Below are 17,495 nucleotides of genomic sequence, written 5' to 3'. Positions count from 1 at the left end.
TTTTTACTCATGGCATGGCCTTTTTTTTTTAAACGCAGACTGCTTCATGTTAATCACCTAAAATATGGATGGATGGAAGTTTAGAAAATAGTGAACAAGTGTCCCTGGAGTGTGCAGAAGTGCAATTTGTGGCAACTTGATGGAATGTAGTAATATTTAGAAACTTACAGCAAGGAGGATGTTATGGAAATGTTAAGTAACCAAAAGTCTATATTATGCATCAACTAGAGAGAGAGAGAGAGAGAGAGAGAGAGAGAGAGAGAGAGAGAGAACTTGCTGATGTATAAAAAAAAGAAAAAAGAAAAAAAAGCTGCAGGAGTAAGGATATAAAACCTTGAGACAAGAGGATGCTCCTCTCTCAAACCCGCTGCCATCTCAGTGGTGGAAATGTTGGAGTTGGGGAGGGTCGACTTTGAGGTGACATTGACGCTATGTAGATGAGAGTGAGGATCCTGCGCTCCATGTTACGTCCCTGCTCGCTTCAACTCAGACGGCGGCAGCTCCTTTCCCCGTCTTCTCTCCCCTCCTCTCTTTCAGCACCACTCCTTTCAGGACAGCACCTCGCTCTCAAAGACGCATTTGTCCACCATCCTCCCCCCTCAGGATCGTATACTTGCGCACTGTCGTCGGATGTAAAGTTTGCACCTTGGTTTTATTCAGAAAGTGCAAGGAAGTAACTTAAAAAAACAAACAAACAAAACAAAAAAAAAAAACAAAAAAACAAAAAAAACAAAAACGGATTTTCCCATCGGGAAAGAGTCTGGCAAACAAAAGGATTTTATTGTAAGTATTCTGCTATACGTTATGCATTTAACGTAAATTAGGGATACATTTGTGTTTGTTGACAGATTTGTTGCAAGCGCGGACCGCTGAGGAATTTGGCATGCAGATGCGCTGAATTTGGCAATGTGCACGGGTGTGCGACTGCACTTCACTTGATGGCGATGCAAGAGACGTATCTGATGAGGGTCATTAATGTACTTGATCCCTCAGTCCCGTAGACACATGTTTTTAATATATGTGCATGTGAAATGTAAATGTTTGATCTGTGTGGATAAAATGTACACAGAATTCTTTGTTCACTAAATCCCAATTTGTCCTGAGTTCGCGTGTCCCTTTGCAGCCGAATGTCACATGAACCTGAAATATTGCTGGCAGATTTGATATAAAATGCTCCTCATTTAAAATATCACAAGATTTGTGACCGTGTTGCTCCATATTTCTCTTCGCAATTAGCCTCTGCACGCGAGGTGACGGAGAGCGCAGAACGCGCGCACCACCTTCCATGCGCTTCCACCTATCACGAGCAGATGTTCATTTTGCGTTTTAAAAAGTGAAAATAAACAAACATAAATACCGTATATTTTAAATGTGAAACCTGATAAAATGACGCTGTTGAAAACGGTGTAGCTAATTGTTTTTCTTGATGCTAATTAATCAGAAAGTAAAATAAACATTTTAACTCAGTCCAGCAGATCTTTGACGAAAATGTCTTCTGAAAACTTATTAACCTCTCCAGGTGATTCATTAGACATTATCGTCGCGCCTGACTCCTAAACGTGTTTAATTGCTCTTCTCTTGTACCGAAGCAGTGGGAAGTGGGCCATTGAATTTAGAGCGTAATGAATCAAGGACAAAAGCAGGCTCTAAATTTCTGCTAACATGCATTCACTCCGGGCAATTAAAAGTGATTCTTATTGCATGAGAAGTCTTTATTTGATCCCGTGGGGTTCACGGATCGTGGGGCACATTTTTCTCCCTCCACCCCTGAAGAAATGTCATGGAATTAGAATTTATGCATGCATGATGATCGTGTAAAAAATATTTTACCAGTAATAGAAAACTTCTTTGTCAGCACAGGCCAGTACAGTGCCCACACAAAGAAGCAATTTGGCCACGCAATATTTTTCTCCTCCAGAAAATAAGCGATGGTTTTATTAATGGGTCAAATAATTCCACTTTCAATTAACTTTTTGATAACTTCAACAATTAAGGCAGAATTGCGCAAATGAATCCCGGTTATTATTACTGACAATCGAGTTCTGAAAATAATTCATGAGGTAGAATTACATTTTTTACTTTTCTTGGTGATTTTTTATTTTAATTTTAATTTTTTTTTAAACTCCATACATATCTGCTTATGTTTTCAGGGTCGCTGGACCTCTGCTAAGCTGCCCCTGCTCCTGCTCTTGATCACTTTCGTCTCCCCTCGGTTGGTGTCTGGAAGCTGGGTGTACAGGACGGAGAAGCTGCCGTCTGCCTGGACCGGTGCTGAAACCCTCTCCTCTCCACTGGTCAGGACTATCCGACACGCGCAGTGAGCATGGCCACCAACGGGACCAAAGCCTCTGACGGACACGTCTTAACGGAGACGGTGAACGACGCGCCCACCACCACGCCAAACGACAAACCCAAAACCTTGGTGGTGAAAGTGCAGAAGACGAAAAATGAGATACCCGAGAGAGAAACGTGGGGTGGGAAATTTGACTTTCTTCTGTCTTGTGTCGGATACGCCATTGGACTCGGAAATGTCTGGAGATTTCCTTATTTATGTGGGAAAAACGGAGGAGGTAAACAGGACTTCTTGGCAATTTTTCATTTATCCATATACCAAAAGGAGTGCAAAGATCTCGACATCAAAACCTGCCATTTTTCTCCCGGAGGCTTTTAATTAAAATATATCTAAAGTGCATTTCCCCACCATCTAAGCCGTGCGTAATTGCGCACGAGCGAAAGCCTGTCCGATGATCTGCGGCGCAGAGTGCAAGCAAACACTCATTTAACCATCCATCTTATCTGGATTATGATGAATGTTAATAGTTTATGATTCATCTTAACTTACATACCTTTACCTCTCACCTCTCATTCAGGGGCCTTCTTGATTCCCTACTTTTTGACCCTTATATTTGCTGGCATGCCCCTCTTCTTTCTGGAGACGGCTCTTGGTCAATACACTTCTATTGGAGGGCTTGGAGTATGGAAGCTGGCCCCCATGTTCAAAGGTAAAAGGCACTTTTATATCATCCTTACGGCCCTAAACTGTGCTTTTCATGTTAACTGGCTGCTTCATGAAGGCCAGGTTGAATAACAGACATTAGCAGACATTGAGGCTCTGTGTAATTATGTAACAGTGGGCAAAGATTTATCCTCCATAAACTACCAAAGCTTTCAAACATTTCTTACAAATACTATTATTTTTATCATTTTATTTCCACAAAAACATTTCAGCACAATTTAATGTCATGCCTGTATTCTCCTGTTGTTTCAGGTGTGGGTCTGGCTGCTGCTGTTCTGTCCTTCTGGCTAAATATCTATTACATTGTTATCATTTCCTGGGCTATTTACTATCTGTACAATTCCTTCACTGCTGTGAGTATTTGATATTTATATTCATGCTGTTCCCTAATAAAACAATGTAATAACACCACTTGAAAACCTTAAAAAACCCTAAATTTGTCTAGTTTTCCTGATTCCTTACTGAAATGTCTTTTCACAAAAGTGCCCCTTTAAATCACAACAAAGCAGTTTTTCTTTCTTTCTTTCTTTCTTTTTTTTTTTTTTTGCACAGGTTGTATTTTTTTGCATAGTAACTCTCTTAGTTATGTGGCAGCTTCTGTTTGCCAGCACCTCTTATATAAGGGTGTGCAGACCTTAACAGGGTATGACATTTATTACTTCCTTTCCCACATAATTAGCGCCTTACACAAGGTATTGATAAATGCATTTGGCGATGAGGCATTCAGTCCTCTGAGAAAAGCATGAAATCTCAATGAGTATCATGGTCTTGGCTGCTCGACAACCAGAGAGAATGGGACCCGGCGGTGGGAGAGTGGTCCAAGTAAAAAGAGCTGTCTGTGTGATTTTTCTCTTTTTTCTCTTTAATTTTCAGGACCTGCCATGGCAGAGTTGTGGCAATCCCTGGAACACAGAACGCTGTTACACCAACTACAGCATCGCAGACACCAGAAACCTCACCAGCGCAGTGGTGGAGTTCTGGGAGTAAGCTGGACACACAAGTCTCTTTAGATCACAAGAACACAGAAAGATCATGGTCCCTATTGTGCATAATGAAGATCAAGGTTGATATGGCCATTTGGTCCAATGGTTCTCCAAATCCTTTGATGTGCATTTATCTCCAGAGACTTCTAGAAGATGAAAAACTATGGTTTTGTACAATAAAGGGCCTCAAACAAGTCAAAGAAAAAAAAATTGAAGAGTGTAAAAAAATTGCATGTTGACATGTGTGCATGCAAGCATGATTTCCCTTTACTATGAAGGCTTAAAAAAGCTTTAGGGGTGAGAAAAGAAAGCCAGGGAGAGCGGTCTTTGTGAATATTCAGACACGTGTGTGCATATTTGTGTGTGCACCCATGCATGCTGCTTGTATGAGATCAAGGATGCATTTATGCGCTGTGGTAAGACCACTTTACTCCTTCCCTGCAGACGTAACGTGCACCAGCTGACCGAGGGCCTGGAGAAGCCTGGGGAGGTCAGGATCCCACTGGCTATTACACTCGCCATTGCATGGGTGCTCGTCTATTTCTGTATCTGGAAGGGGGTCAGCTGGACTGGCAAAGTAAGTAGAAGGAGAGGACAAAGACAGAAACAAAGCAAAATCCATTGTTAATTGAATTTGTATCATCTTAAACCTCAAGGTCATAGAATTGGTACAATGGCACGCTGGATTATTGTTCAAATGAAGGGATTACATAACTTCACATCGCCTGTTTTCTATCCACTTACAATTTGTTTTGCTCTGGGATGAGCTAAACTCAAAGTTTTAGGTTTACTGTCATGAAATATTTGAAAGTAATATAAAACAACAATTTCACAATTTATACTGATGTGCAATGCTCCCTCTCTGTTTGCCTTTCTTTCAAAGGCAACACAACGTTGTACATGTAATTTCCATTTGATCCAAAGCACCCGAAGTATCACGAGCACCTACACATTCCACAGAGGCAAAGGCTTTAGGCCTAAACGTGGCAGCTGTGGAGCCACTCTGCCCACGGTGCTATAAAATTACAAAACCATAAAACTTGTCATTAGGTTTTTTGACTTCTTATGTCAGTATTTGTTTAATTTATATATGGTAGATTGATCATTGCATATTTTTTTGCACGTAGCAGTGTGACAGTGACAGCATCTCTGCTGGTTCATTTCCTCTTTGGTACATTTTGTCATGAATGATCTGAATTGTGTTGACTTTTGATAGAACAGTGCAAAATTAGTTCAGATAAGGAGGGAAATAGTGCACTGGGAGTGTGCTGAACCCAACTGTTCTGGGGTCATCTTGCCTCTGGGGGAAGTCTGACTAGGTCACTGTGCTGCACTGTGCTGTGAGGATGGTGCCACACTACTGTAACACTGTTCATGATGAGTTGAACAAGTGAGCAGTTTTCACTTCTTCTGCAGTGCTGTTGCATTGCAGGATGCATATTACAAGTAAAATAATGCTCAGTAGCTGTGTGATATAAAAACAGCTTGGATAACAATGTATGTTTTTTTCTAACTATAAGTTTGTGTCCGACAGGTGGTGTACTTCTCAGCCACATACCCTTACTTCATGCTGTTCATCCTGTTTTGCCGTGGCGTCAGTCTACCTGGTGCTTTTGATGGAATTCTCTTCTATATCACGCCTGACTTTAACAAACTTAAGGAGTCCGAGGTATGCGCTCTGTTTCTGTTCAGGAGCACATGCAGCACTTTGATTAATCACCAAAATAAAGGTGGCAGCAGAGGATGAGCTGAGCGCCAGTGGGATATGTTTTGGCTTTTTCGGGTTTGTCGACCGTTTACAAGTTACAGTAATGTTAGTGTAGAGGTCTCTTACTGTACCTGTATATAGGCGAGTAGTACTGTAATTAGGTGTGTACAGAACTTAACCCTATCCAAATATATTCTCAATGAGTGTGTTAAAAGTAACACTCACAATCACTGTTAATTGCATGGACAGCAAAATAGTAGAAAGGATGTCTATTAGTGTATTTTCCAAATATTTTCCATTGAGCAGCAGAACAACAAGCTTATATAAAGTTGAACTCCTGTGATGCGATGTACATTTGTATTTATTATGCTGATAAAAGCTAATTGTAAAGTATGCTGTAGGTCTCTGCTCTTAAAAGTGTGCCAGTCTTATTTTGGACGCATCTATGTGTAAAGAATAAAACTCCTATGATAGTATGGATTTTTTTTTTTTTTTTTTTTTTTTTCTACCAGTGCTATAGTCTGTAATGACTGTGACTAAATTACTTGGCTACATCATTAAAGCTCAAGAAGAACATGAGATCAAGTCAGATGAGGTGTGGAGAGACAGGGTGAGGTCTTACTGAGTTAAATTGAGTGCAGTGGGATCCGAGTGCGTCAGATACGACAAAGAGTAATGAGACAGCATGCAGGTGTTACAGTTTTCCAGAATAATAGTTCTCATCACAGGTTTATAAGAGGCAAGATACATTTGTGCACATGGCGTGATCAGCCCAGCCAGTTAAATAGTCACATGGCTACATCTGGCTATTTTAACACCTTTTTTCTAATCTGTGTGTGTCAGGTGTGGCTGGATGCTGCCACTCAGATCTTCTTCTCCTACGGGCTGGGATTAGGCTCTCTGATTGCTCTCGGCAGCTACAATACCTTCAATAACAACGTGTACAGGTAGGTGATTATAATGTGTTGCATTTCAGCTTGAATCAAATACCTGTGCAGATTAAATTTTGTCGAGCACTGGTCAGTCCCACGTTTTTTGTTTTTTTCAAAAGGAGACTGTGACAGTGTCTTTTCCTGGGATTATTTTTGGCTTCCTGGCAACATAGTGTCTGCTGTACCTTCTATTTTGGGACTATTTGAGCCTCCAGCTGCAGCAGTCTTTTCATTATTTTGGCTCTGTTTTACACTCACAGGCACAGACGTTTGTTTAGCCTCTCACATTGTCAGATAAGTGCTGGCCTGCAGCCCAACTACGCACGTCTATGGTTCCAACTATTTCAAAACCGCTGCAGCTCACTGCCATTTTAGGAGAACAGGTCAATATGAATGTATTCAGCAGCTGTGCTACTGCAGGATGCAAAATGGCTCTCCACCGTCCCTTCCCCCCATGCCTCTCGACAATGTGTGAAGGGTTGATAAGGAATTGATATAGGCGTGACAATGACTGCCTTGTGCTTTGTCTCTCCCGTACAGAGATTCTGTCATTGTCTGCTGCATCAACTCCTTCACCAGCATGTTCGCCGGCTTTGTCATCTTCTCCATCGTGGGATTCATGGCCAATGTAACAAAGAGACCCATCGCTGATGTGGCAGCCTCAGGTAATTGCAATCAATGTTGAAACTCGATGGTGACAATAGGCACAGGCATGAGATACTTGCGACTGTGCAAAAATTAGCCCTTGAAATTGCTGGATGTTATTCTTTTGCTCAGAAAGGGAACGTTTTATCTTGTCACTGTGTGTCAGTTTTGATTTCAGGGTTTATTAGAAGGAAAAATTGCTCAGCGATTTTTGCAAAACTCTGTGTCCTTTGTAAATACTTAAGTATTTACAAAAGGGCAGAAACTTCAGTTTGACATTCAGCGCTCACACTTTTTCCCTCCAAGGACACTCTGGATTTGAGATGTTCTTGTCTTATCCAGTATCACAGTTACTTTCATTACAGCTGAGTATATACGCTAAAAATGGAAAACAGCATGTTTTTAAATAAACTCTTTGCCATAGTAGAACAACTCATGCTTTGTTAGTATCTCATTATAAATATACGTCACCATGTCAATAATATTTGTCTTTGGTCAGGACCTGGTCTGGCATTTTTGGCTTATCCTGAGGCCGTCACCCAGCTGCCCATCTCTCCTCTCTGGGCCATACTCTTTTTCTCCATGCTGCTGATGCTGGGAATCGACAGCCAGGTAAAAACAACCCACAAAAAGTGGTCTCAGTTGTGGTTTTTGGACCATACTCATAAAGCAAAGTGCTAATTTTCCAGCATCTGTCAAGGAATTCTCACCATTACTATGGCATAATGTAAAATGTCTTGTGGTTACACTATCATTCATGAAAGTTAGTAATAAACCTTAGAAACAGAGCTTTTACTGCAGCAACAGTGTATTACTTAACAGTTTAAACATGACTCTGCAATCTCTGCAGTTCTGCACCGTGGAAGGCTTCATCACTGCACTGGTTGATGAATTCCCACATCTTCTCAGAAAACGCAGGGAGATCTTCATCGCAGTTGTCTGCCTTATTTCTTACATCATTGGACTGTCCAACATCACACAGGTAAATGCATCTTTCTTACTGGATAATCCATCAACTTTTAGAGACATTACTGGGTAGTTAATTCAAGGAGGTGGAGGAAGTATTCAGATCCTTTACTTAAATAAAAGTACTAATACCACTTTGTTAAAATAGTCCACCACAAGTAAAAGTCACTTCATTTTTTAAATTGTTTATTTAGCTTAATTTTGTCAACCCATAAAGGAACACATAGTCCTTCAGTTTATCTTGAACATTCATATTCATAATCACCAAATTTGAAGAGCACAATAGAGAGAATAATATTTCCATTTATGATGTTGTGGAGTAGACATACATACTCGAATTTGTACCTAAGTACAGTACTTGAGTAAATGTACTTAGTTACAATCCACCGTTGAAAAACACTCACAGCAGCCTCTGACTTAATGACAAGATTGATATCTGTTGCCATGATTTGCCATATTGAGTCTGTATTTGTCCAGTTGATCAAGTACCCACACACCATTAGCTCCATGTCACAGTACAATAAAACATTTTCACAGACTTAAAGCGTCCCAGAGGACACCAGTGGTGTGACCTCAGCAGCTGACCCAGTAACCTCCAACACTGTTAACTCAGCTCGCCCTTATGTGAAATCCAAAGGGACAGCATGTGAGTGAAGAGGCAACAGGGTCGTCCTCCCTCTGAGACTATAGCTGCTAGCCAAACTGGTTCAGGTCATTTAGCATCATGATTCAGTCTGCAAACACCATGAAACAGCTTCACAGCCTTGATTTCATTTCACTTATTTACCCGCTAAAGGATGACAACATGGTTAGTAGGTTTGGTCCGGGTCTCTCACTCTTACAGGCCAGTTTGTCTTGAAATGTAGTGCTTTTATTAATTATGGCTCTACAGTGATTACTAATGGTTTGCTACAATCAGGCCAAAAGTTATCCATGACCAACCCCTCAGTAATGATGCTGGACGATGGAAATATGTTGCATATATTCATGGTTCACAGAGGAGGAACCCTAATGCATTCAACAACTCCCTGGTCTTTCTGCTGGCGCCACCATCAGGCCACAATTTCCATTTAATTGAAAAAAACAGTCATATGTAGTCTGAGGGTCAGATTGCTATGAAATGTCAATACTGAACACTTTAAATCATGTTGCGCACTTCATGAACATCTCACCCTCAAGCATCCCCTAATCTTAACATGCATCTTTCCAAAGGAATAAAATATCTTTTAAAACTGGCATGATTCTGATTAAAATAAAGATTTTAGAGTCCCAGAAACACTGTTGACTGTGCCTGATCATTAGAATTTTACCATGAAGATGCTGATTAACTACTACATTTGTTTAGTTTATTTTGTATCAAAATACAATTTACAATATTTGTTTAATTGTATTGGTCTAAGGTTATGTCCCAACATTTGATATCATGCTAATTGAGCCATATTTAACTGGCATGAATTCTTAAGTTTCCCTTTCAGACTGCAGTGCAGCTCATCGAAATAGATGTTTAAAGCCATTAAAATTAAAATTAACGCTGCCACAGTTTTGTCGCAGTTTGAATTCAAAGTTTAGTATAAGGACAACAAGGAAAGGAGCCAAAGTCAGCAAAAAGTTGGCAAAGACGCTTCAGTGTCTGCCTACTTTTGAGCTAAAAATGACAGAATCACTGCAGGCCAAGGTCATGTTTGCTAATGACACTCGAAGACCCTGCATTGTCCCTCTACTTCTGCCAAACTGGATTTCCATCATGCCACATGCAGCCCTGTTCCAATGAGGCAGTTACCCTAATCGCTTCTCCGGGCAGTATAAAATATATCAAGCATCACAGGGCAGGAGTTGATGAACTGTAGCAGGTCCCTTTGAGCTGGTCTCCATAATGACCTGATTGTGGCCAGACATGAAATGTTTCAAGGAGATGCTTGATCTGCGCTGGTCATGTCTGCGCTGCACATCCACAGGAGCACAGTTGTCCACGAGGACGTCTTAGCACCAGTTCTGTCCTCACCAATGAGACGTCACTAACTCTCACCACCCACAGCCGCTGGTGCTCTCGCCCTTGATGTTATTCCACTTGACCGATTTAGTACTGTCCTGCATGTCCAGTACTATAATTGCTTCTTCAATGCTGTCCCCTTTGCCTTCATCGGTCTTATCATCTTCTTTTTTTCTCTTTTTTTTTCCTGCTTCTCTCCTTTTGCAGGGTGGACTGTATGTGTTCAAGCTATTCGACTACTACTCAGCTAGCGGGATGTGTCTGCTCTTCCTGGTCTTCTTTGAGTGCATCTCAATTTCATGGTTTTACGGTGAGGCACACTCGTGTCTCAGTAATCTCCTTCAGGATGGATGGAACATTTCTGTCTTTTGTTGCTGCCTTATTGTGAGCTAAAATATCAACATCTAACATCTAAGATCCAGACTAGAATCATGTTTGTGATCATGAATTATGGATGAATCATGAACTCAATAGCTAAAACTGAATTCACCATGCTTTATCTTTGGTTCCAGGTGTGAACAAATTCTATGACAACATTGAGGAGATGGTTGGCTACAGGCCCTGTCGGTGGTGGAAGGCCTGCTGGGTCGTTTTCACTCCGCTCATTGTGGCTGTAAGTGTTATCTGTGGGTAACATGCAGGATTTAACCAACAATGTTCCAGTCACCAACAGGGAAAATAACAACCCCATCAAGGACATTATTAAGCCTTATTAGGTCTCAGGTGATGCTTGAATGTATTTAGAACGATTGCCATAATTCGTCAATGGAAAAATATTTTTCTTGTTGGTTTATTTGTGCGCGTGAAACCAAAAGCGGTCTGAACACATTTACTTGATTATTTTGATGTGATGTAATGATTGGCTTAATGAACTGTGAGTGCTCCATATTTTAATCTCATACCTTCATACAATATTTTTGGAAAAAGATTGGAAATATTGCATTTTGCTCCCATACTATTCCTGTAAAAGTAGCCTAAAACGCCTGTCAAAGTGACCAAAGTAAACTGAAAGCAGTTCTTGAACCATTTAGAGCACATGCATGGTTTTGGTCTCCTTTGAGAGGTAACTCTGAATTTTTATCCCCAGCAGTCAGAATCAGTCTAAATGCTACTGGCACTGACCAACAGAAGTTAGAACACGCTGAAATAGAACGGTTTTTCGCCAAATAGATGCTTGCAGACTACATCTTGGCCTTATTAGCTGGAAAACACAATGAGACCACAGCATGAAACCTTACCCTGTGCAAGTTCAACAAAAACTGATAACAATATCACAGAAACTGAGTATTTTCATATGTTTTGTTGTGCAGTTTTGCAGATTTAATTGCATTAACACAGTGAGCACGGTGATGAATGTGTTGAGATCTATTTTCTTGTTCCTCTTGTCCAGGGAGTCTTCTTGTTTAGTGCAGTGCAGATGGTTCCCCTCACCATGGGCGACTATGTGTTCCCAGCCTGGGGCCAGGGGGTTGGCTGGTGCATGGCCCTCTCCTCCATGACCCTCATCCCTGGCTACATGGGCTACATGTTCCTCACACTCAAAGGCACATACAAAGAGGTAAGATCAATATGGATTCAGTCTTACTGTTAATGCTGTTAACAGAGTTCTGGTCAGTGTAATGCAAATATGATAGCCTCCGATTACCAGAGCACATGCATCACTGTACCCACCTCTGAGCTTTCACTCATCTATTAGCTGCTGTGAATTTGAATATGCAGTCGGCAGCGAGGCAAGCTCTGTGTTAAGAGTTTCAAGTGGATTACTTGGTATGGAAGATTTTTGGCTGAAATGTATTATTCCATACTGTATGACAGACAAATCCAACACAGGGAACACAGTGGTGTTTTTAGCGAGTGCTGATGTTTTGTGAGGATAATGTAAATGCGACATACAAGCCCTGAGGATTTTACAGAGGAGCTCAGTTTTACCCATGGAGGAAAGCTTGAATGAACATTTAAGGTCACCATGTAGAGTTTTACTGAGAGTCAGGCTCCAATATGTTTACCAGAATATACTCATCCAGGATTTATGTCATCTTCACTTACATTTACAACATTTACATAATGGCTGGTGATGAAAGGAGTACCTGAAATGTAATTTAGCAGCGAGAAAACTCTTCGCACTGGATGATAAAATGCTCAGCTTAGGCCGATGTGATTTCGCTCTGTGCTTTATAGCTGCACTGCGATTCAGTGCTTTTGTAAGGAGCAAACACATCGGCATGCCGGGTAAAGATGTGATAAATTGCCATGACGAGTAGAAAAGTGATAAAAGGATTAGTAAAATAGAGTTTCTAATTAGTTCTTTTAAACCATTTTAGATGCCTTTTTGTGCTAAACCAGAGACTGTGTTCTCCGTAAATTACATTCATTTGTATGCAGCAGAATGGTGCACTGCATTTTTATTGATCTGATGATCCTAATCAGTGCCACATAATATCTTTTCCGGCATGCCATTTACATTAAGAGCTTTTTGATTTGCAGTCATTCACAATGCGCTGAATAAATAAACTTACATCTATACGGTGTCTAGTGACAGATATAGCTTTATAGCCATCACTGACAGAATAAATGGGCCATAATTGCAGGCAGTGCAACAGAGGCTGTCAGAGGCGATGTGCAGGTGTCAGCTCCTGCAGTAACAGCTGATGGCTGATTGTCTAATTGTAGCAATCAGCCATCTGATTAGTACTCTGCACCCAGGCGGACGCTTAGTTTCACAAACATTCAGTGTAAGGGCCTACTGCGCTGCACAGCCCGGGTCCAACACTACTCATAGTTCATAATATTTCAAAGGTTTACCAAGTCTGGAAGGGTTCGATTTAGCTATATGGGCTCAGTAAATTGGGCCCATAACACATCGCCAGTGTCATGATTATTGGCTTTTACGGTGCTTTATCAGCCATTTCTCAGGCTGCGTTAATTCATATAGCCATATATCACATCAGGGAAAATGTATAGATGTCTTTTCTGGGAATATCTCGGAGAATGTTGAGACTCAGAGCCTGAGGCTGTGCATTCATCAAGCTCACAGCTGTGTAGCTGGTGTGCTTTGTTACAGCTCACGGGTTTAATCGCAAAATTTGCAGTTGTTTGGTGCCTGCTAATGGTATATGACAATGTCTCATTGTAATTTCGACACCATCTGTGCATGTTTCAGCTGCGTGATATCAATGACATTACTACTCCTCTGTGTGCCTCTCCCTTACAGCGTCTGCGGATGATGATTAAGCCTTTGGTACTGGTGAAGGCTCAGGAAAATGGTCCAGACCAGCAGACAGAAAACCAGAGTCAGAACCCTGCCAACGAGGAAGCCTACATCTAGAAACTTCTGTCTGTCTCTCCGTCTCAGTGGCCAGACTGGCGATCTACACAGAAGAAACGTAATCAAGGTTGGGAACGACCACCAGACTTCCATGTCTGCTTTTATTCACCTACCTCCTGGGGACACGTGAGACCAACCTGATTACACAGTTATTTTTAGGGGTTTTTCTGTTTGTTATTTGTATAATACAGAGTTATAAAACTTATGAGGAAAAACAAACTACCCAGCAAAATTGTGTTATTATGAATTTCATTATGCAAAAAAGTTAGTCTTTTTAGAAAAGGAAATGTGACTTAGGAAATTACTGTATATTGAATATATAAGTTAAATTTGGAGGCCCGCATTGATTCAGTAGTATCGTGCTACTTTGAGGATATTAATTAGTCTACTAAACTACAATTACTGTACAAAGAAAAATATTGATTAAATGCATTTTGCTTGTACATGAAATAAATACAATAAAATGAATGCAGCGTAGTAGGTGAAAAAAAAAATGCAACTTGAAAGTTTGTAAAGTGAAAATTGAATATTGACCAATTTAAGGCAAAGACAATATGGGAATGTGCAACAGGTAAGGCCAAATCTGCTTGTATGTGTAAAATATGATTTAGACAGACTATCACTCCCTTGCAGGATCCTGCAGTTCGCCTGAAATGTTTACCACCCATGTCTGGGACTTCCTTTGAAAAGCACAAGCAAAGTATGGAATTTTGAAGCGTCCAACTTCTTTTTGGCTCGATTGAAACTTGTGACAACAGCAAAAATAACCTACATAGGATACATAGCAAGAGACTGTTATAATTGTTTCTTTGTTTGAAGAACAATAACTTTGTATGTTGTCTGAATCTTTTTTGTAGAATCATTTTTAGGTCGTTTTCTATATGTGAGAGTGAGAAGGACCAAAATCATACTCAAGTTTGAACGATTGGTGCAGACATTTGACCCGCTGACTATTTATGGATTAAAACAAACATCCCGTTTTGTCTCTCTAAAGAGAAACAGGGTACAGTAGTAAAGACAGCATCCGCCTCCAAGCACAATCTTGATCTGTAAACTACCACCTCCACCAATAAGTGTAGCCGATACAGATATCCCACATTTGCACTGTGCGTACTATATTTCTGCCTGAGATTATTTGGAAAATGTAGATTTTCCTTCTCCTGACAACCAGTGAAGTAGAAAGACAGAGCTGTGTTGCAATAAGCTAATGCTGAGTCTGATCTATATGTTAAACTGTGAGAACAAATAAGCTGCAGTGGCTGCTGCTGCATCGGAGACTGTATGATGGGTTTCTTTGACAGCCACCACTATTCTGACTGGAACAGTTTACTTGTATAACTATTTAGTAACCCACTTCTCAGGAACAAAGGTGGATGTGACCAAATTCTCTCAGATATTACCATTATACACTGAAACAATTAATGCTGTATTGAAAAAAAACACACACGCATACACACACGCACACAAATACAAATACAACTACAAATATTCTGTAATTGACTGAACATAACTTAAGGAGCAACAAGACATGAACACCCAAATCAGTATAAACACTTATCATATATATAATTAGGCACGCTCTGAAGCTGATCCAAACTGTTGCCTCCTTTCTTTGTGCTGTTCAGCTAGCATCATTTCTTTCAGTGTAAATGAACTGTGATGGCCTGCACTCAGTCATTTTAGTAGAAGCCATAATGTGTTTCTATCCTGTGGCGAGTGCAGATTTTCAATTTCAGACGCAGAGAGAGAAACTTTGGCTCAGTCAGAGGACAATGCCGGCAAAAGCACTGTTAACACAACAGGACATAGCCAGATGCTATACAGGCCAACACCACTGAAACTACTCCTTTCATAGGATAAAGAAAAACCTATTATTACATATCAAGTTTGCTCGGCAATATGAAAACGTATATATGGAAGCTGACTTTGTGACAGGCGATAGATATCACTGTATTACTATGAAGGAGGTTCAAGAAAAAATGCTTCTGTGGCAGCTACATGCGACAGGAATCAGGTTGAATCAGTCCCGTTTATTTTCGTTATGTTTCTTTTTTTTCTCTCAAAGATATGTGAGTTAAAATGTGCAATGACAAAGGGTTCCGTGAATTTTGTATAAAGTTACCATACTGCAGTTTTCTCTCTTGAATGATGTTGTAAACTGGACTGTGTAATACATGTATCTGTGAATGTCCGTACAACCTGAGTTTTTCTTTTCTTTCGTCTAAATGTTGAACAAAAAATGTGATATTATTTGCTGTTTTCTGCAATAATATTATTATCTCAGAAACTAAAGCACATATCTCTCTCAACTGTAAAAATTATAATTACAATAACAGGATAGAGTAATAATAAAGATGATAACAATAATAATAATGTAATAGAAATGTCTAGTCAGAGAATATTGTTTTGTATATTTCTAGCTGTTTCATGGGCCTAATGTAAAATATTATATGTAAAAAAAATATAATAAATGTCTTTAGATGGTGTTATATGAAAAAGCATGATTGCAATATATGTTATCTGCAAAAATAAATAAAGACCTATAGATTATAATGTCTGTGTCATGTGATCTTTCTATTGGGGGAGCAATAATTTAACTTTTTGTCAGTTTTAAATGCATAGTAAAGGGATTTTTTTACACAACAATTGGGAATTGAGCAAAGTACAAATCCAATTTTTAACACCAGAAGCAGTTTTGAGCACTTTGCAGGTGTTTGAATGTCTGCCCGTGGACAGATTTTGTCCATGTGATAGCATCACAACCGTGCAAGATGAAGTCATAAAACTTTACAGGTGTGTAGTTGAGATCAAAATGAAGGCACAGTTAGAAGATGAGTGCAGTCTGAGCGAGGGTGCCAGAAGTGGAGCGTAGGAAGCAAGGGAGCAGCCATTGGCCTCCCCACTTTATGCCCCTGGCTCATATTCATTTTAATTTGTTGGTTGTCGTATCCCAGCTTGAATCATTCCCGTCCTCTCATGCCTTTAGGTAAGAAGGTAAAACTAGAGGTCACCTTGCTATGGGATAACACCAGCCAAATCAATGTGTGTGGTGCAACGGAACACATGACGGAAGAGATGATGTGACTTTGGCAAAACAGATGAACTGTGCTAGATTTAGTCAATATGCCTGACCATCCTCGCATGGCCGACTTCTTACCCGTGTTCGTACTGTCATGTATGTGTTGAAATATTATCTCAGTTACAAGGGATGTATGGTGTCACAACCATGAAAGATGCCGCCAATGAAATGTGAAGATGGGTATGATTTGACCCATGAGTACCCATTTACATGAATACTAATGTAATAATGTCGTATTGACTACTGAGTACTCCTAGATCAGAACATCGGTGTGTTGGAGGGCGTCATGGTTAGTGTGATCCCATCACACTACTCACAGATGGTCTCTAGTTTGTTAAACGGATGTGACTCTTTAAACAGCTACAAGCGCTGACTTAAAGTATGGAAATGCTCTTCAAATACGCTTTCTGCATTGTTGAATGAGGTGGTTTTGCATGACACTGACCGGCTCAATGTTATGCTAATGCTCGATTTATTACATAAGTGAAAATAAATATGCAATCAGCTCCTTCACCGCAAGAGATGTTCTTGGTAAACTTAGCTGATAGTTTCTGACACCTGCACTGAGAGCTGTGCCAGCACAGACACTATCGCTGCCCTGGCTGACAGCCAGTGCCTCCCAGTCACAATGCACCATCCATCTCCCAGCTGTTACGTAGTAGTTAGCCTACATTCGTTATAAACCAAACAGCCATCAAATCATCAGAAAAAGAACAGTGACAAAGAAGTACAGAATAAGTAGACATCTTTATTTCAAAGAATTAATGAAAAGAGAATGGTAAAATAAAAATCCTGGCATTGCACAGGAGTCAGGGAAAAGTGGGAATTAAATAACATATCTTTCAAAAACA

The 17,495-nt window shown here is 40.3% G+C and overlaps 1 protein-coding gene across 1 annotated transcript; it reads left to right on the top strand.

The window, feature by feature from the left end:
* The first annotated feature begins 353 nt into the window (after positions 1 to 353).
* slc6a1b (solute carrier family 6 member 1b) lies at positions 354 to 16,118 on the top strand. The gene is made up of 15 exons (XM_076739637.1): positions 354 to 783; positions 2,151 to 2,570; positions 2,871 to 3,002; positions 3,269 to 3,369; positions 3,890 to 3,999; positions 4,444 to 4,576; positions 5,534 to 5,668; positions 6,551 to 6,654; positions 7,180 to 7,304; positions 7,784 to 7,896; positions 8,135 to 8,266; positions 10,448 to 10,550; positions 10,753 to 10,853; positions 11,631 to 11,798; positions 13,452 to 16,118. The coding sequence occupies exons 2-15, from the start codon at positions 2,324 to 2,326 to the stop codon at positions 13,563 to 13,565; spliced, it is 1,818 nt and encodes a 605-aa protein (XP_076595752.1). The 5' UTR covers positions 354 to 783; positions 2,151 to 2,323; the 3' UTR covers positions 13,566 to 16,118.
* The last annotated feature ends 1,377 nt before the right edge of the window (positions 16,119 to 17,495 follow it).

This window comes from Chaetodon auriga, chromosome 2 (assembly GCF_051107435.1).
Source record: "Chaetodon auriga isolate fChaAug3 chromosome 2, fChaAug3.hap1, whole genome shotgun sequence".
Taxonomy (NCBI): Eukaryota; Metazoa; Chordata; class Actinopteri; order Chaetodontiformes; family Chaetodontidae; genus Chaetodon; species Chaetodon auriga.
Note: the sequence above shows the minus strand (reverse complement) of the source record. Positions and strands in the feature narration are given on the sequence as shown.

What these genes read in the sequence shown, in the direction of transcription:
- slc6a1b (XM_076739637.1), top strand. Translation starts at nt 2,324, where the DNA reads ATGGCCACCAACGGGACCAAAGCCTCTGACGGACACGTCTTAACGGAG. An exon ending in ATGTGGGAAAAACGGAGGAG is followed by an intron (nt 2,571 to 2,870) that starts GTAAACAGGACT and finishes CCTCTCATTCAG; the next exon opens with GGGCCTTCTTGATTCCCTAC. An exon ending in CGCTGATGTGGCAGCCTCAG is followed by an intron (nt 7,305 to 7,783) that starts GTAATTGCAATC and finishes GTCTTTGGTCAG; the next exon opens with GACCTGGTCTGGCATTTTTG.